Raw genomic sequence first — 26,915 nt, 5'->3', positions numbered from 1 at the left:
AATTTTTAATGCCTCCAATCTTCAGGAAGTCTGAAGATAACAGTATTTAGGGGAGAGATTTAAAGCAAATCTTAGTGTATCTTGACCAACTGTATGCAGGCTGATACACTTGTAAGAATCTGAGTCAGATGCACACGTGTTTACATAGCTCATAAAAATCAGGGCCTATAATTAGTTAACCTAGAGAAGTCAGTATGTGGAGGGTGAATTAAGGTTCCCGTGAACTTCTTGTGGTTTTCCTGGCACACTCAGGATGAAACTATTATTATGAACTAGAACTCCAGTTTTATTAATGTTCTGAAGTATGGAAGGAAGCAACAAATCTGATTTAAGTGAAGACATTTGTCTTGGCAGTGTGATTTACTCCAGGGTTGTAAATTTGACGTGATAGTGACTAAAATGTACTGAAACTTAAATTTCTCCTATATCTCACTCAAAGTCAAATGATTTAAATAGCACTATATGAGAAATGACATGTATCCTTGGATGCAAATTTATTTTTGGTGCTGAAGATCTTAATTTCATGTCTAAGGAAACTTTTCAATTTGAGCAGTAAAGTTTTAGGAAAACAAGGGTCAAGGTGTCAGGGCATGGTGTGGGGATGCAGCTGTAATGGGTGCATTGCTGTGTGCTGCAGTGAAGGTTTCCTGCCTGGTAACCTCCTGTCCAGGGTCCAGTAATGATCAAACAGGTATTATCAAAGGTGGAATCTGCTTTGCTGACACAGATCCAGATAATGCTTCTTCCCTGCTGCACTCACCATACTCCTCTCTGGCACTGTGCCTCCATCTGCACTGTAAAAATCTGATCAGGACAAAATATTAAAAACATGTTAAGGGTACAAATGTGGTAACAACCCAAAACAGAGCTGAGGTGGGGAACTGAGTTATCATTGCAGGCAGAAGGCCTCAACATGATACAGCACTGAGCATCCTGCCTGTCCTCAGCCTGAGGGGGAATTTGTTGCTGGTTTTTGTCCTCTTAGGACCAGCTCAGATAGGACCTGCTGGACCAAACCACGGTCCTTAACTTTGAACTCTTCACCATGGTTTTCCTCTTCACTCTGTGGTGACTTGCACCTTCCCAAGGGTCATGGAACCCTTGGGATCATTTGCCCACTGAAGGGGACCTTCTTCTTCCACTGAAGATGAAGGGAATTTATGGGAACTTCACACACGTCAAAGGTACCTGAAGTGAATTTTCAGGCTTTGACTTTGGTAATCAGCAGGAAGATCTTTTTTTTTTCTTCTTTTTCCTTGTGAATTTGAACTTAACCTAATGGCTAAATGGTTGTTTTGGCATGACTCTAATTCTCCTATTCATTTCCAAGTAGTGTATTTTAAAAACGAAAACAACAATCAAAAAAACCCAGAAAATAACAAAACAAAAAACCCCCTCATATTCTGGAAGTAAAAATCAGAGCTTGAGTTTATTTTTTTATTATTTTTTAAAAGAATCCAGTAACTTTTACTGCCTTGCTCTGTGATTCCATGAAATGGGATTAATTTCTTAGCACTACTGGACCTGCTCTGTCAATTCAATAAAAGTAATGTGGACAATTTCAGTCTATTACTTTTAAATTAACTCAGCCCATATGACTCTTCCTAATACACTGCCACCTTGTGAAAAACAGGGTTGCATTTTATTGATTCATGTGATAGATGAGAATATTAAGTGTTCTCTGGCAAACAGCACCCCAAACAACACGAGGCTCTTAGGCATGCCAGGACTGGGGAACTAATTATGCTGAGACAGAAGAGGTTCTTTTACTCATATGTTGTAAAATTGAAAAAATATTAAAGTAACTTTATAGCTTAAAAAAACCACACCACCTCTCCTCCATCCTCCCACAGCCTGGCTGTTTCTGAAAATACAGGATTTAAGAAGGTCATTGGGGAGTGAGTAAGAAAGAGCAGGGAAAACCTCAAGCCAGTGAAAATATAAGGAAGTGAAAAGAGGCCCTTGTAACAGAACACACCTGATACTTCAGTGCATGTAGTAGCCCCATTTCCCACAAAGGGAGAGGGATGAACAGGTATTGCCCCTTCAGAGATCAAAACTTTTCAGAAAGGTTGCTTGTTAAAATTTCCCTTGGTGAAAAATGAAGTCTGAAAGAGCTGGCGTGATGATCCTTTGAGGACATTTTAGAATAATTGTAACAATAATGCATTAAAATGTCACCATGGAAAATGATTAATTGGAATTGCCTTCATTTTTCTCCTCCATTTGCTTGCATTCCTGTCCTTAGTTCCTCATATAAAAAAAATAAAAATAGTAACACACAATCTTAGCACTGTATATATGAAGTCTTTTATTACTGCAAAGTGACATATGTGAAACCTTGCTGCTGACATTCATGGACTTATATGCCTGCTACTTCAATTGCTTTATTAATGCTTTGGCTTTCAGCATAAAAGCTAAAACACTGAAAACCACTAAAAAATTCTGACCATGGCAGTGACATTTATCATTCTGTAGCAGAAAGTGTGGTAGGTTGTTTGCTGGCTGTTGGTTTGCTCTTCCCAAGGCAGAGAACCTAATTTTCAGTTATTTTTCTCTCAACTGTTGTCCTCATTTAACAAGGACTAATCCAAGCTGGCATGCTGTAGAAAACCAAGATCAGCATTAGAGGTGACTTCTGTTCTAAAACCCAAGCAAAGCAGGAGTAAATGACAGACAGATGTAATAGGAGCAAGAGAAATTGGGAGTGGGAAGTTCATTTTTCTGAACTCTTGCTTGCTGGTGAACTCCTCCAGACAATGAACTTTCTCTAGGCAGCTGGGCCAGCATCCAAAACCTAACCTTGCGTGGGTGTATTTCCCTTTGTGCATTTGCCTTTACAAAATCTATAGGGCATTCAGGATTGAAACTCATCCCAGTATTAAAAAAAAAAATAATAAAAAATAGTCCTGTATTTCATCAGAAGAACTAGAAGAAAAGGGAAAGAAACAAAGAAAGCAACATTACAACTAAGCAAAATAAGTAATTTGCTTGTTGCTTTAGGCATGTTTCTGCTCATTTTAGTTTGTTGTCATTCAGTTTGATTCACTGAACTGATTCAATTTTAATGGTTCACTTATGCATGCAACTACCTGGAAAAGAAGATAAAAAAATGCCCCTAAAGCAAATCTTACTGAGATTTTGGTCAAAAAAGGATCATAAATAAGCAGAAGTAAGAGCAAAAGCTAAAACATTATGGCACACATCAAGTAAAAAGAAAGTACAATATGTGAACTGAAGAGCAGAAAACAAACATGAGCTGCAAAACAGAAGCTAAAAAATAGTACCTAAGGTAAAAAATCAAATTCAGTATGTTTTACAATTACACAGGAGAATGAGTTTCTTCAACCTTTAGCTTCGTTCTTTATTCAGTTAATTTAAAGACAACAAGGCTGGAAGGGTATCTCTTCCAAGGCACCAGCAGTTTCTTAGAGCCTTTACTGAACACTGGAAAATTTAGTAAGGGGGAAAATTGCATATACTAAGAATATAACATGATTAATATGTTGTGTCACATACATACCATCTGTGAGTTATTCTGATAGACAGAACAGCTTGTCTGCCAAATCCTAAAGCATGGCTTTGATTAGTGCATGTGTTGTAAAAGAATAATCTTGGGGTCTTTGGGTGAATTAAACTATGACCTTGAATTTGTACTTTAAAGGTCATGTTATCTAGATCTGGAAGGGTAACTCCCTGCTTCTGTAATTAGGTCTTTCTATAATGAGTTCTGTAGAACAGAAGTTCTCACAAATGAGCTGCTGGCAGTTGCCAAGGAGAGGAGAAAACATCAGGACATGACTTGTAGAAAATGGGGATGGTGGTTGGTTTTTTCCCTCCAGATTTCATGGTGGTTGTAAATCAAGATTTGTTGTATCCAGTGCTTCATACTGGGTAGAGTAAAGAGGAGAGGAGATTTGAACTTGTCAGGGTTGCTGGCACTGAAGGAGAGGTGTCCTGTGCACAGTAATTTGTTAATTGTCTGCACAGCTCCGGAAAACATCTGCTTCTGGCGTAGGAACAATGTTCCCTGCTTCTTAGTCCTATTGCAGGCACTTACGTGATGCAAGGATGGATGATCAGTGTCTCAAAGCTTTGGTCCTTGCTGTTCTGTTTTTAGTACTGCTGGAAGTTAATTTCACATATTACTGTTTACTTAAAGTTAAATGTTAGTCTGAGTTTTAAAAAAACCAAACAAACAAACCTCATTTTTGTGCAATAACATGATTCAGCTGCGATGGCTCCTGCAGTAAATGTCATATAAAAGAGGTCCCTTCCTGAGCTATACTGCCCATAAATATTAGCTTTATTTTTATAAGTAGTTGCTTTTTCAGCAGCAGAGTAGCTGTAACCATAAAAATGCTTAATAAGAAATGCTTTCTCAGTTACTGTTTATATGGTTAAACAATTTAAAAAAAAACACATTTTGCATTTCCTGAATAGCCCTTAACATTAACTACAAGTTCTAAGCAATTGTTTTTCTGTGGTTTGGGGAATTTCTGCAAAATTACTCTTGACTGTGTAAGGCTCTCTTTTCTTCTTTTTTTTTTCTTTTTTCTTTTTTCCTTGTTTTTAACTGCTCAGCAGCTCTTAGTGTTGAAGGTTTGGATTTTGAGAATGAAGACACTCAAAAGAGGCTCTGCACACATCCTCTCTCAGCCAGCTGTTTTAGTACAGGTTTTGCCCAGCGGAATGGAGGCAGTTTCAAAAACATGAACTTGCTGTTTCTAATTGGTACCTGTTCTGAGTCACCCCAGCTCACTGTTGTGGCTCGCAAATCACATTTTCCTGTCTTTCCCCATTTCCCATGTTGCATGGAAATAATATAGAAAAATTAATTCGTGCTGCCTTTTGCTAATTACATGGGGTGTCGTGTTAGAGGTTTGAGTGTTTTAGGTGCCTTTCTCCATGGACATCAGTGGTAGCCAGCACCAAAAATCCTGGCATGTCAAATCCCTGTTGCCTTTAGTTGTCCTTCTATGGGTGGAGAATCTCAGCACGTTTCTCATGCTCCTTGATAGGCATCAAAATCTGCGACTGATGCTTGTGACTCTGGAAGCAAAGCAGAATCCTGTAAAGTAGTTTGTAACTCATCCAGTTGCACTTCTCAGCATTCAAGCTTTAAGAGCTGCCCAAGCCTGGAGAAACCTTTTAAGTGTAGCAGACTTCAGAGTGGGTAGGAGCAGACTTAGTGAACTCTGCCATTTGGGTGCAGTCCCAGAGCGTCTTGTGCTTTGCTGTATGAAAAGGAAATGATCCAACTGAATCCCCTACAAAAATTATATCTGACCCTTTTCTGTCAGTGTGATCGTTTGTAAGCTTTTTCAGAGAGGAGAAAATCTGTTTTTAAAAGCTTCGCTCTCTGTGTTGGAATTGTTTATTTTGGAGTCTGCATTTAAAGTGAAAAAAAAAAAATGGTCATCAGCTAGGAACTTATCACTTGGTAAGCAGAAGGCATAGTGAAACTGCAAAACTCATTTCCATTGTCTGTTTGATTTGATCCCATAAAAATCGTGACAATGAACACAAGCAAGCATAATATATTCTTTCATTATTCTTCCATATTTATTTTGGATAATAGGCAGAAAAAATAAGTATGTCACTGGTACTTTCCCTATTTATAATATCATTGTGGGATTGTATATATGTGTGTATATATATGCTTTTAAAAACTTTGGTATAAAGAGTGTATTTTCACTTTGGAGGGTTTTGTTTCACACATTCATGTTTTAAATCAATGCTATTTTCATCAGAGCTTTTGGTCTTTCCTGAATCATGCCTTTAAAGAAAACTTCATTTTAGTGGCTTGCACAGATGTCTACTTTTCCTTTAGGTGCCCGGGGAAAGTCAGTAGCTGTCCTAAATAAAACACTTGATCAGATCAAAATCATATGTGATGTGCTATTAAGTTTCATTTGCAGAACGCTTGGAAGACCACCATACAGAAAGTATGGTCGCTTGTGTTCTCCATGGTGAATTTGGCAGCATCAGAACAAGTAGTGTAAATTAGTTTTGTGGTTTCCCTGCTTCCATGTTCCCCTCCCCTGTTTTTTGAGCAGGGTGCAGTAACTGCCACAAATTCTGCAGAGAATTTGCAATCAGATGTATTGTCTGTTGTAACAAGGGGGTCCACCTTGAGTGTCTTTGCCAGCAATAAATCTTGGTAGCAAGTCCTTAGGAGAAAAGTTCCTGGACAGGAGACCAACTCTTAAAATGAATAAGTGCAGATAGAAGAGCCTTAGGGTCACATACCGTAATCCAGTATGAAAAATGCTACAACTCCATCTCCAAATGTCTTTTAGATGCTGCCTTGGCCACAGCATGGTATAAATGAAAAGAGAGGGAAAGATATTACATATTCCAGTTGGGACAGCATGGGAAATAGGAATTTCCATAGATAGATCAAGGTGTTAAAGTTAGATCCAGTTACAGCTGAGACCAGTTCTGTGGAAGACCATGTGTTGGGAGAAAATGTTCTAGTCCAGAATCAAAAAAACTTTCTAAAACTGTGACTTAAAATATGCATTTAACTCTGGAATAGCACATGCTCTCCACTCCAGTTGCAGTATATTGGAAGGAGTCTGCATTTTTTTTAGTTGCTGCTAAAATTATGTCTCTTGCATTTCAGATTGGAGACACTTTGCAGTTCAGGAAGAAGTTCCCCAGATGGAACAATGTGAATTATTTATGCAATGTTTATCTCAGGGTTTACTTCCCATCACAACCAATTAAGGCTATTTGATTTCATTAAAACTAACATTTCCACATTGGGAAAATAATTTCTATAGGGAAAAAGTTAGAGTATCCACTATGTAAAAGCTTCGAAGTTTTCATCAATCATATAGTCTCACATTCTTCTAAAAAATTGCAAGATGGGAAAGTAAAGACATTTTCTTCTTTTAGGGATTGCCAAATTGGATTATAATTAATTTGAATTTAACAAATTAAGATATTAATTCTTCCTGTTTAGCAGGAAACAATGAGGTTTGGAAGTGGTTGCCCTGTCACCTCAGTCTTGCAGCCTCAACTTTATCAGTATACGCAGAGCAGAAAAGGAGCCTTTGCTCCCACTGGATTGTCTTAAGACTTTTTCACATGGGCAAAGACTGAGATGAAGCCTCACAGAAACAGAATGTTTTGTGAAAGAAAACTGGCTGTTTGGTATGTAACTCTGCATTAAACTCTGTGCTTGCATGGCAGTGAGAAATCTGTTGTAATTCTTGTCTTTGTTCCTCTCCTGCTGCTAATGTCCGTGTGACTCGTGCAAAGTGCACCATTAGGTATCTGTGATAGCCAAGGCATTAAACTGAAAGGTCTTCTTGTTATTAATTTTAGAACTATTTTCTAGCTGAGATACTGCCAGGTCTCCGTGAGGTTTTGGCAGATTAGATTGTCTTGTGTATAGACCTGTTCTAAATGAATAGCATCAGTCTTGGGGAAGAGGGGAAGGGAGAAAGAGCCCATTACTGTCACTTGGCAACAACAAATCAGTTTTTGCCCCCAATAATTATAACTCCTAGAAAAGCCAGATTTTGGAATCTGTGGAGTTATGGTCTGGTTAAACAAATCACTGCCTGTCACTGCAGTTTTAAAAGCCTAGAGTGACAAGAATGCCTATTTGTGAAACATGCTAGGAAAATACAGACAAAAATAACAAGTATGGAGCTTTGTCTTGGTCTGTGATGGGTTTGAAATTATAGAATATGCTTCAGCTGACTTTCCTGGTGGCTCTTCCTGAGGTCTGGATCAACAATATTATGGTAAGAATGTTGAAATATTGATTTGTTCTTGTGGCAGGTGGGATTCCTGCATTATCTCCATCCTCTCTGGGGACAGGCATTAACAAAGGCCTTCGGAAGTTGTTCAAGACTGGTTTGCAAGCAGCTAAGATTTCTCAGAGCTTTATAAGTAGACTTTACTAGTCTGACAATCAGTTATTGTAATTTTATGCATTTAAGAGGAAAGCATTCACAGCATCCTGCTGCTAAAGAATCTATTGTTTCCCTAAGCTTGTGGGTGTATGTGTGTGTTTATTTATGTGGAAGCTCTGAATCTTTTAAAATCATATGCATATAAGTACTATTTCTTGGTGAGATACAGCAAAGTTCTGCATGTGATAGAGGATCTAACAGTGGGTGAAATTTATTTATATCACAGATTTAGTAAAATGCCTGACATTATTACTGCTGAGCAAAGTTCATCCTTATTTATGCCTTGCTGCTGTTAACATGGAAAAGAGCAAGATGATAGTGATTACCAACTCAGATTTGTGTGTGGCTGTAATCAGGTTGTGATGTGGAAAAGAGGATGAAGAAATCTCATCAAAGTGAAGTCAGCTCTAATAGTTTATCTTACGGGTTAGGTCTTCTTTAAACCATCTTCTCCCAGGAACATTTGCATGTCTAGTCAGGCCAGAGAAAAACGAAGTAGTTCTTGCCTCTTTTTTAAGGTTCTTTTATCTGAGCTGAAAGTACTGTGCAGAAGTCCTGTGGTTTGCTGGCTTCTGCCATCGTAGTGTCTTTTTGAGCCAGGCATCAGGCTGGATCCTGTAGGAACACCAAGCAGGGAGGCTGCCCCTGTCCCGAGTAGTTTCAGGCTGAGCCTCCCGCAGTGAGCCCCAGCTCTCTCACTGACCCTTGATTTTATTCTTGGCATCCAGCTCCTCAGATTTAATCCCTGTCTAGCATAGCACTGTTTAAACTTGTTTTATCTCTGTGTGGGTAAAAAAAAAAAAAAAAAAAAAAAAAAAAAAAGAGTATGTAAGTGACACAATTAAGTCAATGTAGCTAAACCTATTGATTGTGCTTTGTTACTCTGCTTGTAACTTATTACGTTCATCTGGCACTTGTCAGGTTGCACTGGTCAAGTGCTTTACATTCTGAAAAGGTAATTCAATAGAGGCAGAACTCTGCGTATGTGTCCATGAACACTCTTGCATTTGTCTAGAAGAATAAATTTGGTATCACATTGTATAGCTAACATGATTTTTTTAGGTATGGAGGCTCTTAGTGTTACCAGCTTGTGAATATCTACAGATGGGAGTGTGGCTTTCTGAGGAATGACCTGTAGCTACAGAAATCCCGGGTCTGAAAGCTCACAGGGTAGGTTTAGACATCAGAATAATAAAGTCATTGTATTTATCATTGTATTAGATGCAGGAGACGTGATTGCATCATGAGGTGTGAATGTGCTCTGGAGTGGCTGTATCCCTCTATTCCTGTAGTGGCCACAGAAGCACTATTTGTGATTAAACCTCACACACAGACTATTTTTCCTATGTTTTTCAGACCTTCCTCCTTTTCCACGACAGGGCTCAGCAGAAGAGCCACACAGCTTTATTTAGTATTCAGCTGGGCTTCAATTGTCTGCAAGATACTAATGGAAATTTATCACACGCTGAACCCAAAGTGACATATATATATGTTAAAATGCTGTGTTTTATTACACACCTAAAAATACTTCATTGTCCTTACTTTTTGAGCTTTTTTATGTAAAGTCCTCAATCATTGCTTAAAATCTGGCACTTCCGTATTAATCTTTCTCTTTTTTTAATGTAACTTTGTCTAACGAGGAAGAAAGTACAATGGAAATTTTTGATCACCAAGTTTTCAAATCATTAATCTTATTTTCGTTTGTCATTCAAAGCAGAATGAAGTACAGGAGCATTTCATGACACGCTATCAAATGATGATGAAACTACTTAATACTAGGGGTCAGTAGTCAGCTTGCTAGAAATTGGCTTTATTGTCATAATTTTAACTTCTAATTTCTTTGGATAAGGAGATGGCCTCTTCTGGGCATTATCCATGGCTGCCTTTGAAGTGAAGTTGGGACACTGAGTGAACTAGCATGAAAGTAAACACAATCTGATGTGGTTTGCTTTGGAGAGCTTTGGAGAGTTTTGGAGAACTCTCAAGGGTTCTGAATGCCCCCGAGAGGTAAAATGGTGTTAGGATGAGGATACAAGTGTTTTTATGCCTTTTCCTTCCACCTTTTTGCTCTTGACTGTGAAAAGGCAACTTTCTCCTCTGTGCTGAATTTCTGCTCTCACAGACCTCTGGTGACCAGACAATGCAAATTTGTTTCCCTAGGTTCTTGTATTAGCAGTAAGTAATATGCAAGCAGACACAGTTTTAGGAAAAACGTCTACAGGAAACATGTATAAAGGCCAGCATTTTGTATGAACAAGAGGTCTGCATTTTCCTGATACTCTTGAGCTTTGTGGGTTGCATAAAAGCAGACTCATCTGAAAACTCTCTCCCCAGTCATGCCTTGTTGATTCAGTGGTCTGAGTTTGGATTGGATACTCTTTTTGCTCCCTGTATTTTTCTGCTCCAAAATTATTCCCTGGAATGTCAAAGGTATGTTCTGGAGGGACAGACCAATTATTCCTTACCAGTTAATCCATAAGGATTATGGCATTTTCAGGAGTTCCCACCCAGTTGTTCTTCCTCTGATACATTTTGCTAAGACAGCTTTCCCTATGAGTCTCAGTACTAATTTTGCTTGTAAGGAAACTTTGCTGATGTCTGGAAGAACAAATCTGCATACCCTGCCTTAGCAGAGCAAGTAGGAGGGGCTACCCCCTAATTTTCTAAGGAGTCCAGCTAACATTTTTGAAGTTCAGCTAAACAGGTCAGAAAAAAATGGTCGATTCCTTATCCACACAAGGACTAAAATGGAGTGTGAGGTATTTATCTCCATCTTTGTTACATTTCTGAGAGATTTAATAGTCCCCAGAATTGTTCATTTCTTAAGAGCTATGTGCTATTAAACTGAGGCATTATTTAGCAATTGGTGCTGTCTCAAGAGGATAATTACTCAGAAGTATCTATTTGAAAATTCATCTACTGCTAGTTGTATAAATGTCTACAGTGCCTGAAGTATTTAAATACTGAGAGGCTTTATGTGATTAAAGTTACCTTATTATAATATTTAACAGAATGGTGGAATTCCATTAATATTGTGCAGGCTTAGATCTAAATGCTGGTGTTTTCTCTGTCACTCATGGGAAATATGCACCTGCTGATGTCAATCCCACCAACTAAAAGAAAGTAGGTACGTTGTCTGTCCTGCTACATCCCTGGGTGAAGAAATGAATGTAAAACAGCTCTCAAGTTGAAAAAGCCCCAGCTTACCTGTGGGCAGCACTGCTGAGTCTGGAGGAATCACGACAGCTGCTGAAATGGCTGCTGCCCATCCTAGACACGATGATGAAGTGCTTTGTGGATGAGGACAGGGAGAGTCTTCAATATTTGATCTATACCAGTGAAACTAATGGGGTCTCTCTCTAACTTCACCATTTAATTGCAAAGGAACTTGTGTGGGTGTAAAGTCTTAGAGAAACTGAGTTAAGCATTGAGGTCTCAATGAAATTGGTCAATGCATTTTGAAGTTATTACAAAGGGCTGACGTCATGTACAGACACACACACAAAGCAGGATCATATAAATCTTATTTTCTAGTTTATCTAGGTTAAGAGGAACACTGAGTATGCACAAATAGTAATGGAAATTAAACTAGTTATTGCCACTCAAGTGTTCCCGCAGTGCTCTCAGAGAGCTCCCTGAACATGTGAGCTCAGTGCTCAGCAGCAGCAAGAAGGCAAATAGGAAGATTAGGAATAATTACGACATTAATATGATCAACAAGAACACAGAGAGCCTTCAGTGATACAAAACACCTTCCATGAGACAAGAAGCTAAATAGTTGTAACATCTTTGCTTGGAAAAGGTGACTCAGGGCACATGATTACAAATGTCCATTAAATCTCAAGAAAGTTAAATAGATGTTGCTTGTTTTGCTTAATGATGCAACTAAGGGTCTGAGCCCAGGAAGACAGAAGGTGCAAAAAGGTCAACAAAGAGGAAGACTTTTAATGCAGTGCATCAAAGTGCATAAATTGAGGAACCTCTTGAGAAATTAACTTCTAGCCATTGGCAGTAAACACAGGTTGGAAAAAGGATTTAACAGAGTTTTGGACAAACCCGTTAAAGGATGGCCCTTGTGAAGCTTCCAGCTCAGAAGGGACTCTGAGGCTTGCTGGTAGAAGCAGCGATGTAGCTAAGGGGAGAGTTGCTTTTGTCCGTGTAAACACACACTGTCTTGTTTTTACTTTCTGATAGTGGTTGTTATGTGAGACTGGACACAGAGCTGGCTGCACCTGCAGCCTGAACCAAGTCTTTTGTACGAGGGTTCTCAGGGGTGATGTTAATGCAGCCTTGGGTGTCAGACAACATCCACAGCAACACTAGTCTAGGCAAGATCAGCATGTGGCAGTGTTAAGAAACTCTACAGAAAGAGGGCAGATTGAAATACTCTAAAAAACATCAAGATAACTTCTGAGGTACATACTTAAATGAGAAGAGAATGGAGCTGGAAACTAGCAGATCAAAACTGGGGTTTTGTCAGTCATTGGTGGATGTAATTAATGGATACACATGTGCCATCCATAGCCCGTGGCTGGCAGTCTGTGTGGGAAGGGGCCAGATGATATATTGGTGAAGGGGGGGAGATAAAATACAATGCTTGCATCTCCACTATCTCCTGGAATCTCAGGACCCTGTAACACCAACACTCCTCAACACCATGTGACTGGGTATTCTGGGAGGGCAGTCATGATCCTGAATGTGTTTTGACCTGCTCAGAGTAGCAGTGTGGGAAGGTACCAGAGCTGCCACCAACTTCACCTAAATCTTCAACCTTTGGTGTGTTCCTATCTCTTTCTTCCTTCTGTTTAATACAAGCCTGGCATACTGAGCCCAGCCACGCTCCCTTTCTCAGCACTGCTGTGATCCCATGACCAGTGAAGCAGGGAAAACCTGTGCCCTGTGTTGGAGTGGCTGATAACAGCTGCTTTCATTGCTTGTTTTCCACGGTAATGAAGTTGCAAGTATCAGCTGCAGAAGCTGTGTTATCTATCTGTGCACTTCTTTTAACTGTTACATTTTTTCTGCAGAAGTTAAGACTGGACTTCAGAACTAGCTCTAAATTATCTAATCTGTTTTCCTGAAGAATATTTATCACCACATTTAATACCATCCGAAGATTGTCCTTGTAAGAAAAACCCATTTGCTAATAGAGATGGGCTTAAGGCATATATTAAAGCTCGAAGACTTAATTGTTTATGTTTGAAATTCTTTATTTTTCTACATTGCTCTTAACTTTTAACAGTATCTTTAATAGAAGGTTTTAAATGTGTTGAGATCATTAATGTTGCCATGAAGCTTAGCAGCCTGGGTCTGTGCTTTCAGCTGAAACCAAGTTTGACTGTTAAGCATTACAGACAGGATCATGCTAACTTAAAAGCTTAGCATCCGTTTTATTAATGTGAGTGAGCCAAGGTGTGCTGGATGCTTTTTCCCCTCAAGTCAGAGACTCAGCTGCTGGAGAGCAGAATGAGGCTCTGTGTCACTAGTGAATACTGGTACATAAACAGGATAGTTCAAGTCCCTCAAGATCAGGCAGCTCACACAACTGTTGGAATCAGGTCACATTCACCACCTTCTCTCTACAGCCGTGAGAAAAAGATGCATGCCTTTATTAAGGAAAGGTTTAAAGGTTGGACTTGATGATCTTAAAGGTCTTTTTCAACTTGAGTGTTTCTATGAATATGAGGCTTACTGAGTAAACACAAGATTTTCTTATCTAGGGCTCTAAACATACTTGTGATATTTCTGTCATAAATTGACCTAGAAGACTTATTGTAGTGAAGCTTTAGCATTAGATGCTGAGACTTTGGAATGTGTGTGTTTGATGGGGAGATGCAGTCAAGGAAACGAGGCATTGAAGTATTAAGCCAGCCAGGAAGACAAAAGGTAGGAAAAAAATGAAATAGGACATAAACCATCTATCAGAAAGACAAGACCCACATCCTTTGCAGCAAGTACTACTGCTCCTGAGGTGGCAACACTGGAGTTGGGAGGTGGTGCCTGAACCTAATTTAAGAGAGGAAATACTGCGGTACAAGTCTGACCTTTAAAACTTACTGGGCAGGATTATTTTGTGCATTTGGTGAGGAGGACCCTGTTGTTCTTTTTCTTAAATGCCTACAGTACAAACAGTTGCATATTAGTGACATTTGCTAGCTGGGTGACAAAATTGTTGTCTTCTTGAAGCTGAACATTTTGGAATGTTCAATAAGCTCTGCTTATGCTTTTTTAGGTGGTTTGTTATGACAAGGGTGTGTGGTTAGAGCACCATTTGCACCATGTCTTGTTACTGTGTAGTAACTTAACCTTAAAATTCTCTTTGACTGACCATTCTGGGCTTTATCTTTCAATATTTGAGTGCAACACATGCTCACCTTTTAGTAAGCCTTTATTACAATAACAGGAAAGTTTAAAATTCAAATCAAGACTTGAGTTCTGTTCCTTGAGCCGTGATGTATTTTAAATAGATGATGGAATATTTGAACAATATGTTTGGCAAAACCTTGCTGACCAAGACTGGGGTTTATGCAAGTAGTTTTATCTCAGATTTGTGATTCATAATAGATCTTATTATAAAAAGATTAAATAAAAGAAATATAACTTTTGTAGAATGTAGGCTCTAAACAGACTGTTAAATAAATCAGTGATTTGTTAGTTAATATTTGGATTTTTAACTTCAGTGACACAGTTTAATATATTTCAAGCTTCTTGATCCAAAGCGTACTTTATATTCTTAAGGTGTGCAATTGTTTGCTGTAATCTCAAGAGAAGATAAGCATGACATCTGGTTCACACCTGTGGTTTTAGGGATAAGAGCGTAGCTGCTTTATGTATTATTCAAGGCACTGTTGAAACTGCTAGAAATTTGACTCTTTGAGGCCCTTTGTCCCTAGATTTTTATACTTGCTTAAAGTAAATATGAAATATGGGAGTCTCCTCTCAGTAGGTATTGAATACACTGTTTATTCCAACCTGTGCCTGCAGCCAGAAAGGAAATTAGTTATGCAGGTTAATTGTCAGATTTATGTTAAAGACTTTCCTTCTGCAACTCCCATATTTCAAAAGTTCCATTGAGGCATTTCGTGCTGTGACAGAACAATGCCAGGAGAGGTGAATGTACTGGTAAGAGGTACAATGGTGGGGTTTTGTGTTGCAGGTGATCCCCCCACTGCCCACCACAGCCCCAGGCAGAGTGGGGCACACTCTCTGGGATGTGACAGGGAGAGGCTGCAGCATTTTGCACCATTTCCAGCTTCCATTCAGGGTTGCAGGCATAACCAAGGTGTCTGGGGCTGTTGGAGACAGCAGTGGGATATAACAAGAATTAATTTGGTTGGGCACTTCTTGAGCCAAAGACAACCATAGTCCAGAGAAAAGCCAACAGCTGTCATACTGAAAACCAGAACTTACATGGTATCCATTACCCAGGTGAGTTGTTCAAATGTGAAATGCTGAGGCAGAAGAAGTGCTTTCAGAAAACACAGAGTTGTGAGCCAGAGTGGAAATATTATTTGAGACTAGTTTTCGTTATTCAAATGCAGAGTAGAGGGAAGGGACAAAGCTGGCACAGAGTCTGGATGAGCAGAGACACAACTCCCACATGGAACCTGCATTGAACCCAGAGCCTGTGAAATTTGGACACACATGCCAATCTGGCAGCTCTGCTATGTTCATCAGGAGTCCAAAGAAGTTCAATGTGCTCTTCTTTCAACATCAAAGGGCCCTTAAAAATTTGGAAGTGGTAAAGCTGAGAGGTTGTCTTATTCACATGATATAAGGTGATGCCACGAGTGAGCAGCAGAGTCAGATGCACCAGAGGAGTCTTGACAGGGCATCTTCAGGCAGGCACCAGCGTGTGCATGTGGGAGGGGGAGAGATATTTGTGTTTCTGTTTCATAAATGTGGAAGAATAACTTTGACATCTAACAAAGGACCATTACAGAATGTGTTTGCAAATGGGTTTGCAGATGTGGCAGTGGACAAGGTTTTAGCTTTAAAAGGCTACACAATTTCTAGCACTTTAACCTCAATTCCATCAATTTTGCACTTACTTGGATGTTTTGCTTCTTGCTGTGTTAAGTCCAGTTCTTTTTTATTTACTAGTGTTAATGCAGAATCATGTCCTTAACAAGCTGGTTCCATTAAGGTGGTTTATTCAACTATTCTGTGTGTCTGTACTCAAAATTGCTAGGATGAGAAGTTTAGAAATTTCATAACACCACACTTCAATTTCTGCTCTGGTAAAACAGGATAAGGGTGTAAAGAAAGCTAGAAAAGTAGAGGCAGAATACAGAGATATTACATGCAAAGTTTTCCAAGACCCTGGAGAGTTTGGGTAGCACCCCATAGCAGGGAAGGATTTCAATTTTAGGTATTTTCAAGAGATCCTGACATTTGCAAAGGATATAGTGTACTCAGTCCTTGCACATTTAGCCCCTTCAAGAAACTTGAAGTAAAATACCCACATTACACAGCTACGTTGGAAAAATCCTTCTTGTGTTCAAGTGGGAAGTGTGTGGCAGAACTAGTGCTGTCCCTGCAGCCTAAGGCTTTCCCACCATCCTTCTGTAATCTGCAAGTGGCTACTGAGACCTCTGATGCCGAGCACCCTGTTTGCTTTGTCTTTGGGATTACGGTGCTGCCCTAGATATATGTGGATTCTGCAAAATATGGGAAAGCACACTTTATTTTTTGCCCTCTGTCATAAAGCTCTCTAAGTAAGCTCTTCTCATGGGCTGGTTCTGTTGCAATTGCCCATATACTTCATGGTTCATGAATAAAAATAACTGCAAGTGTGCAGCCTGGAGGATTTCATATCCCCTCAGAGACAGGAAAGGCCTTTTTGCCCGAGCAAAATGCTTCTGAAAACATGCCCCATCTGCTGCAAGGCTTTGAATCCAGAGATGCAACAAAACTATAAATATTTCAAAATTTGTTCTGAGGCATTTTGAAGATCATTAAACCTCATGGAAAAGATCGCCTTCCCCTGTTAAAAAATAAATACAGAAACAAAACACACACACAAAAACCCCCAAATAAACCACACAGGATGTTCTGAATTCTCAGTACAAAAAGAATAATTTGCACCAAGATGTGAGCTCTCAGAGGAATTAATACTTGTGCTAGTGCATCTTTAAAGTGAATAGTATATGAAATTGTATTAATCACACATGCTAGGAAAAGTGTGCTTTTGTAGGGTTTATTTTTAAAGTATAGCTCCTTTCTTTTCCCTGAAGAGCGCTGGAGTGTTTTTGCTAGGAAATCCCAGCAGTTCTCTTCGTTCTGACAGCACTTCTTGCTGTTTAAAAAAGTAAATGGATTCTTGAAAGATGAGCTCTCAAGTATGGACAGTTTGGGTATTTTGAAGTTTAAAACTCTTTCTTCAGTAGTTTAGTTCTCCATGTAGGAAGACCATGGGAAACAGATTAAGACAATATGTGAAACAGTCATTTTTGGGTTGAGTTCAGAGCTATTCTATTCAAACAGTCAGTCCATCCGGCTTATTTTTAGTTGCTGTGGCTTTTGGTGCTTAGCCACTTCCTAAATTGCCTGCTTCAGTTTTTCACCCCAGCCAGCAGCTAAGTATTGCTTCTCATTTTTCCATTGGAGCAGTTTTAGAAAGCAAAGTTTGCCTCTCGCTGCGGTGGGAGTCTCAGCGTTGTGTGTTCCCGCATGCATGCGCTTGCTGTCTTGTTTGGAACATGACACAGTCAGGCAAAGCCACTGTGGGTGAGACGCAGAACCACTCAGTAAAGAACCCCAAAAGTCTCTGCCAGAGACTCAGAGTCTGGTAGCAGAGTTAAAGGCCAGTGAAAGACCCCAGCAGACCTCAGGGAGCCTGGGAAGTTGCCCTTGGGTATCTGGATGCAGTGCCTTGCAGTACGTGTCTGCACCAAACTCTGACATTAGCTCCATGCCAGAGAGGAGCTGTTTAGAAGTTGGTACCAGTATTAAAAGGTAATGTCCTGTCTCCCTGAGGTACTTGTGTGACTCTTCCTTATTGTAATATTGAGCAAACAACCCCAAAGTGTTTTTTTCTCCAACACCACTCCAAATGGTAGTTTATTTCACATGTTTTTCAAGTGCTTGTCATTCTTCTCATTTATTTCAAATTTTTCATATTTTTTCTTCATAAAAAATGTTTAAGGAAGGGTGAGCAATGACCATCGTTTACACACAAGGAAATGAGGCCCCAAAATGGACAGAGTTTTATGCAAGACAGCAGAAACTCTCTAGTAGTCTGGGAAGATGACCCTTTGCAATCCAAGGTTGCTGCTTCATCTCAAGTTACCAAAAGATCTGATTTGTAAGAGATACTCCTACCCAAAAATGAGAATACTAAGTTGTCTCTCATTTTATGGGAGTCTTAATCTCTTCAGGACAGAAGGAGCTTTGCATTTTCAAGGTTTTTCTCACAGGCATGATGTCCACAGCCACAGTGATTTTTAAATTGCAGCGAAGGTCTTCCTGGAATCACTTCATTCCAGATCCTTGGACTTTAAGTGAAATACAGCATGTCAGGAATACTCTGATGGACGGGTATGAATGAGTAATACTGGGTGGTGTAATCTTTTATCCTTTTTTATTTTTACCTCCTCCTCTCCTTGGATCTCTTCCATCCCTTAGACATGTGTTTCACATCCTTTTTACGAGCTGACTGAGCACCCTATTGTACACTTACCACCCACATTTACAGAAAAAGAACCTCCTATATTTTTGAGTCTAACAAGATGCTGTGATGTATATGGATACAGAGGTATAATTACCAGATGATGAAGATATTTAAATGTTTTTAGAAGATGAGAAAAGGAGGAAAGGTTCAAAAAACCCTCCTGCTTATTCTTATTTACATCTTAGTATAAAGTGTTAGTATTACAATTTCCTGTGTTAGGAAGGAGGTCAGATATGAAACAACACTTATAAAAAGCAACAGGATCAGAAATGAGAGGCACTGCATGGGGAGGTAATAACCACAGCTCTATAATTCAGGGGTCTTGTGTGTTGTGAAAGAGAAGACTTACTGCTGATTTTTTGTTGGTTTTGAATGATTTATAACATTTTACTTGTGGCAGAGTGTTGCAATCTATGTTGTCATGGAAATTCTATTGAATTTATAGTTCCATTTATCCAAAACGATTTTCCAGACTTCATTTCATGGTGAATCATATGGCTGTTACTTGGAGTACAAAGCAATTGCAAAAAAGTTTCATGTTATGGAAAGCATAAACACTGAAACCGTTATTTTCATATTATGGAATACAAATGAACATCCAGGTTTTTAGCATCAAAAATGACTTCATCGTGTAATAACTCCATGTATATACATGAGATGGGTTTTCCGGTTTGGGGCAGGAGTGGGCCCAAGGGTTATTTCTGACAGTAGAAATCAGTGAGGTTTCTGCCTTACCCTTCAAGACTTAACACCCAAGATAGTGAGTGATATGGCCGTGATCCAGCCATGAACTGAAGCTCAGGGTGTTCCTACAAGCATCGTGTTGCTTCAGTGTTCCTACTGGGCTGTCACTGGACCACTCACAGGTTTAAGTGCTCTTCATAACTAGGGGCAGAACGTGCACCAGCTCCCAGCTTTCAGATTGAAAATGACTGTGAAATTGCTTAGTCTCGACTTTTAACATAAATACACCTACTGTCTTGTGTGTAGACAACAAAGCAATAATTAATGCTTACTATTAAAAAAGATTAAAGGGAAATTTATCATACTTCTAAGGAATGTGAACGTCTAAATTGAGTTGAATTCTCTTATTTCACTTGTATGATCTTTACTCTTCCTGTTGTTTCTACTCCTTTGATTTTTTTTTTGATTTTTTTTTCCAGCCTAGCATTGTATTTATTATCAAGTTGCAATTACTTCAGGGCAAAGACCCTGTCTGACTCTTTGTATTGCAATTTACCCAGCACGCTTTTAAGCACTGTGAAATACTAAGTGATGACATTGAAAATACATCTCTGTACCTACCTAACTATAGTTAAAAATTCACTGATGAATAATAGACTAGGCAGGAAAAACATGCCATTATCTGCTCCTGTTCAACTTTGTCTTTTAGAAAGAATGTAGTCTACTCTGTGTTATTTCATCCAGCTCTGGTAGGAGAACTTGAAAACATCACGATTCGCTCTTCCCCTCCGCCTTCTCTAAGCAGATTTAGAATATGTTACAAAAGATAAGTTTCATGGGTTTTTTAAAGAGAATATAATGAGAAGTCAAACATCAGACTTCATTGCCCCAGTGTACATCTCACACTCCAGTAAACACACAGACTGCAGGACGGTTGTTCTGAATTTTCAGTGCTGAGGTGAAGATTACATTATGTCTGTAGAAAATTTTTATTCCAGCCAAATGGATCACATCATCTGGTTTGCTAGAAATCTATGCATATATTTGAAGCCAAAGTGAGTTGGATACAGGCTTTCAATTAAGAAAAATCATGTATGATTCATAATCTTAGCACAGAATTTGTTTTTGTGCGAGAGGTTTTACATACAGCTGTAAAAGTGGCTGAGAATAATTTATTCTTACAATATAAGCAGCAAAGCTACTAATTAAGAATATGTTCAGTGATTAACTCCATCGTTTAAAGCAAACATTTCAAAAATTTTGTTTCTCCAGTCTGAAGAGATTTGCATTCTACCTGCGATGCATCTGTGTTTTGCTCTTCTGAAAATCCTCTCAGACTCTGAAGCACCACAGAAGAAACCACATAGCTGTGGTGTCTGCGTCTTGCTGCCTGATTCATCAAAAAATTGGCTGGCCTATAAAACCTCTTTTTTTCTGTTTTGGTTGTTTGGTTTTTTTTAGCTTTAAATTGCATGGTAGTCCTTGGATTGCTGGAAGGAAATGAGTGGAAAGCTAATGCTGATGATCTTTTCCCTTCTACCAGAATTCCTGATGCTATTGAATATTCTCTACTCCACATCTGTGACAGCACAATGAGCCTTTGTTCACTTTTTAATCTAAAGAGAAATCTGCTGAAGGAGGTTGCACAGGGTGATAGCAGCCCAATTTAAAAGTCTCAATTATTTATTTTTAAAATACTTGGCATCTGTCTATGGAAAATGTACTTGCTTGGTTTCCAGTCTCTTAGAATTGCTTTGAACTCACTCACATCTTCTGGGATCTATCAAATGCTCATTGTGGCTTTTCTCTCTGAAGTGCTGAATGAGTTTAGCCCTGATAGTCTGCATTGATTATAAACTTTCTGTCTTTGTAGTGGGGCAATAAGAGCACAAAGATGTCATGCACAGGAATGGTGATTTCTGTCTGGATGTCTGTCTTGCCAAGCAGAGGAGCAGAGAGCTGGAGCCTTTTATTTGTGGATGAGTAGCAGGGAGAAGTCATTCATTTCACGCAGGCTCAGTTTTTGCAAGCCAGTGACATTTCATAAAGAGGGTTTAGTCATTCAGAGGCAATTGTACTTAATAAACTCGGAACTGATCTCTGGTGGGAAGTATTTCTCAGTAATACACGTGCAAATTTTTGACAGCCCATCCTTACAAGTTCAGCCTGGTGGCAGCCCGGCTTTAGTCAAAATCTCTTAAGAGACATTTTGCCAGCCCTGGGGAAGAGCAGATTTCTGTAGAGTTTGGAAGAAGACAATTGAAGAGAGGTGTTTCTGCAGAGAGTAGGTTGAACCCCAGAAGGAAGGGATAGCCTGCTCCATGGTATGGTGGAGGGGATTAGTAGCTAGTAGGAACATGGAGGAAGAGGTGCTCTAGGCTAGGGAATTGCTCAGGTGTGGGATGTATGTGGTGTATTCATTCGTGCAAGTGTTGTCAGCTGTGAAAAGTCCTCAAGTGCTTGGGAACTTTAATGGTTGGACAGTGGATCTTTCTGGACAGAAGAGACTAGAAAACATGACATGATTTTAAAGGGTAACTGGCATTTATCTCCTGTGTTATGGCAGAGTGAGGGTTTTCTGTCTAATCCTATGTTTTAAGGCACTTGTAACATTCTGAAGATTTTCCCCTTCAGTGAGATTTTTTCAGGCTTAATCTATGCTGTACAGCAAATCTCTCTCAAGTTTGAGTGAAAACAATTCTACTCTTTTAGAGTGTGGAGAGCGTCAAAGCATAAAGTTTTTCCATTAAAAGCAAACTTACCCTCTCCCTGCCTCTGTAGCTGCAGTAGCTGTTGGTAGCATTTTAGGATGGAAGCTTCCCACAAGAAAAGTGCCTTTGTGTCACTAGAGATGGTTTGTTTCAGCTTGGCCTTATCGAAATACTGAAAATTGCAGGTTGCTTGGACACTCCAGGGTTTTTTTATAATAGATCTTTACAAGGTACATGCAAGCAAACTGCTGTGTTGCACATCTGAGGTTAAGGAAGTCCATGAAAGCCTTTCCCAGCCTTGTTAGTTGTAACGGGGCTACATGTGAAAGACATAAATCTAGTATATTGTGCCATAGAGAAGAGGACTCTCATGCCCTCTGGGACCTGTGCCACCAGGAAGGCTTTTTGGAGCACTGTCAGCAGGGATGTATGGACCTGAGCATTCTGACTGCAGACAGTGTCACACTATAGAAGCTACAAGGGGTATTTCAGGCTTTCCCATCGCTAAGGGATTCAGAACCTTTAAAAATATGTTTGTAAAAAACATATTTTGTTGTGTGTGTTTTTTTTAAATAGAAGCTAATGTGAAATCTGTTGTAAAAATGTATAAGAAAATGATGGTGAGGTCAGGCAGGGCCACAATTCAGGTTGGATGTGCAAGCTTGGATGATCCTCCATTTCACAAATAACGTATCATAATGAGATCCAAATTTTCTTTAGCTTAAATGCCCCTTTGTTGCATTCTGTACTACTGCTTTGTATGTGCCAGGAAGAGATAGTAGAAGTAATTTATATGCAAAATGCACCATATATTGTATATACTAATTATATAATAAGGAGTAATAATGAGAATTTTCTGGCATGTTTAGACCACTTAAGTATGCGGTGAAATTAATTTTATGGTTAACTGTCTGCTTCTTGATTTGTGCATAAAGAACATGATGCCATCCATAGAAAATGCTAAATTATAAACTACTGATAAATGTATTGAAGACTATGTATATTATGTATAAAAGAAAAAATAACGTTAGTTTTACATTTTATTGTAAATTGGGGGAATACAGATGAGACTATTATGCAAGAGAACAATATGTGATCACATAATTAGGAAATCATCATAATACTGAGGCTCAGTGGTGTCCAGGTGTGGTTTTATGAGCAGCATGAACCATGCAGCTTTGAGGATGTAACTTTACCATCTTCTTAACATTGTTTTTGCAGTGTTTGCGTGTATAAATTATATAATGGCAATTCCTGGGAGATTCTGCTCCTAAAATGTTCCTTCTAGCTGTATGAAAACATGAGGAAGCTACTGTATGACAGATGAAGATAATTTTTCATACAAGACAGTTCCCCTTGACTTGATGGATGCAGAGAGAAGAACCACGCTCTCTGGAAAAACACCAGGGAGCAGTGGGAAAATGTTTCAATGTGTATGGTAATCAAGGAGTGTGGTTCTTGATTAGTCTGTGAAATTGCACTGTGGAGACAAGGGATCTGAATTAAGCTCTTTTTTACCAAAGCCCTTTGCACTGCTATCCAAAAGTGTATTGTAAAAATTAATTTCCTTAAAACGCCATGAGCAAAATTGATCCAAAATGATTTTGGCATATGTTGAACTCACTCAGTGATACTTTTCTTTATAAACTCCTATGAGGACTGTATAGTGAAGTGTTTTATATAAGCTATACCTAATTTTAGACTTTTTTTTTAAAGGGGAGCAAAATGTAATTTGTGAGTGTTTTGTGAGTGCTTTTGTCTGTGCTGGCTAAATTGAGGTTTAAGCAATTCTACCTGAAACAAACTGTTTCTAATTTCGACATCAATGAATGGCTGTACCTCAGTCTACATCTGTTCAAAGCATGAGTTGTCAGAACCTGGAGGCACCACCAACTATGTGAGATACTGCCAGCATCTCTGTGTGTGCTATGAATACACTGGGAATAGGAAGGCCAAAATGGGGGAAGAAAATTGCTTTCAAATTTTATGAAGCTAGGGTGTGTGCCAGACTTTTTTTTTTTTTTGCATTTTTTGGTGAGCCATTTGGAGTGTGGTCTTATTTTATCATGCAGCTGAAAAAAGTACCTCTACCTCTGAAAAGGCTGATCTTCATCTTGGCCTTTTCTCTATATGGTGATGTTTTCTTTGATGTAAAGGTTCTTTGTCAGTGTTGTACACTGCAGCCAATATGTATATAGTCAGAAGCCTGGGAATCAGGAAATATGAGTAGGAACAAATCTGAGTAAGATAAAAGGGTAACATCTCATCTGGCAGTATACAAAATTTGCAGATGGACTGACACTAGGGGCTTCTTGGGAAACGGGGAGGTTGAACAACTGCTGGGGAAGCAGTGGTGTGTTAGGATGGCTGGCAGAAATGGGAGGTCTTCTAATGCAGTAAATGGAACAAGAACCATACAAGAAATAAAGAGCAGTAGCACCCGCGGGCCTCTCTGTGCTGCCCTTACTGATGTCATGTGTGTCTAATACACAGTGGGATTGTTCAACAGCAGAGTGTTTGAAGGAAGCTATTCCTCAGCCTTCCTATATTTGTGGAACTCAGACATTTTCTGTTTTGTTCTCACCTGCTTTCTCTTTGGGTTTGTCCAGTTATTAATATTTATTATTTGTCCTAAAATGACATCAAAATATCTGGTTTTGTCTTGCTTAGACTTTTTGCTGAGTACTAATGCTTTGGAAATAAAAGTCATGAAATTTAACTGAAGTCAGAGAGAAGTCTGACCCTAACTGATAGTCCTGAATATCAGAGGCTCATAAAAATGCATTGCTACAGAGACAGACTTTTATCTTACAAATTGCTTTAGGAGTAAAGGAATAACTCTAAACATTGAAATCCTTTTCAAAATTTCTCTATAGTTTTTGAGATAAATATGTTTAGCACATTTAACAGAGCAGGAGATGAGTCTGCAATGAGCAAAGAAATGAAGAGATCCTGGCAGAAAGCACAGTTTACCATCTAAACAGACTGGCCATACTGTTTATTCTTGGGTTTTGTTATTAAAATGCATTGCATTGACTCTGTTCCCTGGTTACTGTCTCAGTAGGCCAGTCATGCCATTAATCAAGATGCTAGTTAAACAATATTGTTCAGCAGAATTCCTTTATCTCAGGTTCATAGTACTGGGTTTACGTACAACCTGTATGCATTACCTCATTTGAAAGCTGTATGAATCAACACTAATGTCATTTTGTTGTTGTTGGTTTTAATTTTTACAGATGCAGATCTACTTCTACAATCCTGATGACTTTGACAGTTTTGGAACAGCAGTTCTAGAAAACAGGGTAGTAGGAGCCATGGCTGTGTTTTTTCAAGTAAGTTTAAACAAGAGCTATATCCATAAACCAAAGCATACAACAAGTACTATTTAATTCATTGAATTGTTTCAAGCTTAATGGATGCATCTGTTTTCTTGTTCCCACCTGTCGAAGTGAAAGATATTTCATATTGTCTATGTGTGATTTAAAATGTAAATAAGTATATTTAGAAACGTAATGAAAAATTTTGCATGAGTTGTTCTGCTTTTATAGCTACTTTAGAGATGCAGATTGGAGAACACATTTATCATGGAACTTCATTCATTGCTGAAGCATTTTGCTGGGGTCCCTGGAATAACAAACCGACCTGAACTGGTTCTGTTCCGAGAAAACTTAAAACTCAAACGTGGGTTGAGAGAAAATTAATCAATACATTTCATCAATCTTATCTGAAGTAGCTCCTTCTGAATTGTCATAGCAACAAGTTCTTGAACAGATCAAGTTTCCAAATGGGTGAATTTATGCATCCCCTTTTTTTTTTTTGAAACGCACCCTCAGGAGCGTGACTGCTCACTGAGCTCGCTTGTCGGTTCCACACGCTGGGGAACTGCTGCGTGGGGCAGGGCCTGTGCCTGGCCATGGCTGCTGGGGGAGCTCATCTGGCAGTTCTGCTCAGCAGGGTGGGCTCTTGTGTCGTGTTGCGTCCCAAGCAGAGGTTTTGCTTTCTGACTCCAGGGTGAATTGAACAGAGTGAGTTGGAGCAACTCCGTGTCACCACACTGTCACAAGCAGGGAAGTGACTAATGAAGATTTTGAAATATCTCGAGGTGTTGCTTTCTCAAAAGAGAGGAAAGAGGGGAGGGAAGAGCAAGGGGAAATGTTGGTCCTCTGTGATGTTTCACACTAGTTGTTACTGTGGAAGAAAATTATTTTACTGTTATCTCTGTGAAGCCAGATAAAAAAGAATAAGCAAGTACCTATATGTAAATATCTCCCTTTTTCTTGGGATGTTAGAGTGACAAGTCTGACTCTCCTGCTCAAATTAAGTAAGGTTGTCTTCTTCCATGTCACTGATTTTGATCAAATGCTTTTGATAAGGAGGAAAGGACGGATCCTTGTATTGCATAAATTGCTGTAACTCTGCTGACATCAGGCTAGTGGATGTAGACATGTTAAATTCATCACTGTGGAATTCTGAGCCCTTCTAGAGCGTTTCATGTTAGGGTAAAGTTGGTGGAGCTGCAATAATTTACAGTGGCATTGCAGGATAATTCCCCAGACTTCTTAATCTTGATGTGCTGTGGGAAGGGTTGGGCAAATTGAATTTGACCTTACAAGACAGAAGTTTAGAAACAGAACAACCAAAGGCACCGTTGCTGGGTTTGTAGCAGAAGGAAGAGCTGCACATTCCCTGCGTGTGCCGTGTCAGGGGCGTGTGTCGTGCTGTGGTGTGCAAGACATGCCGTTGCATTGTCTGCCTGGAATTTAATTGCTAAATCACCCTGATGTGCCTCACACAAGCACCATTTCCTAGTCTGTATGTGACATTTGCTCCATAAACCCTGGTTTTAGAGGATCTTAAAATTGTAGTGGGACTGTGTTTTGTATTCCCCACCTGCAACGCCAGGTGCTGCGCTCACTG

At 39.3% G+C, this 26,915-nt stretch overlaps 1 protein-coding gene across 1 annotated transcript in view; it reads left to right on the top strand.

Moving 5' to 3' along the window:
* Positions 1–26,915, top strand: part of PTPRG (protein tyrosine phosphatase receptor type G) — a 401,265-nt gene that overhangs the window by 237,293 nt on the left and 137,057 nt on the right. The window contains exon 5 of the mRNA XM_051627714.1: positions 25,235–25,330. Coding sequence (XP_051483674.1) covers positions 25,235–25,330 — 96 coding nt within the window. The remainder of the gene's footprint in view (positions 1–25,234; positions 25,331–26,915) is intronic.

This window comes from Apus apus, chromosome 9 (assembly GCF_020740795.1).
Source record: "Apus apus isolate bApuApu2 chromosome 9, bApuApu2.pri.cur, whole genome shotgun sequence".
Classification (NCBI taxonomy): Eukaryota; Metazoa; Chordata; class Aves; order Apodiformes; family Apodidae; genus Apus; species Apus apus.
This window is presented reverse-complemented; position numbering and strand designations above follow the sequence as displayed.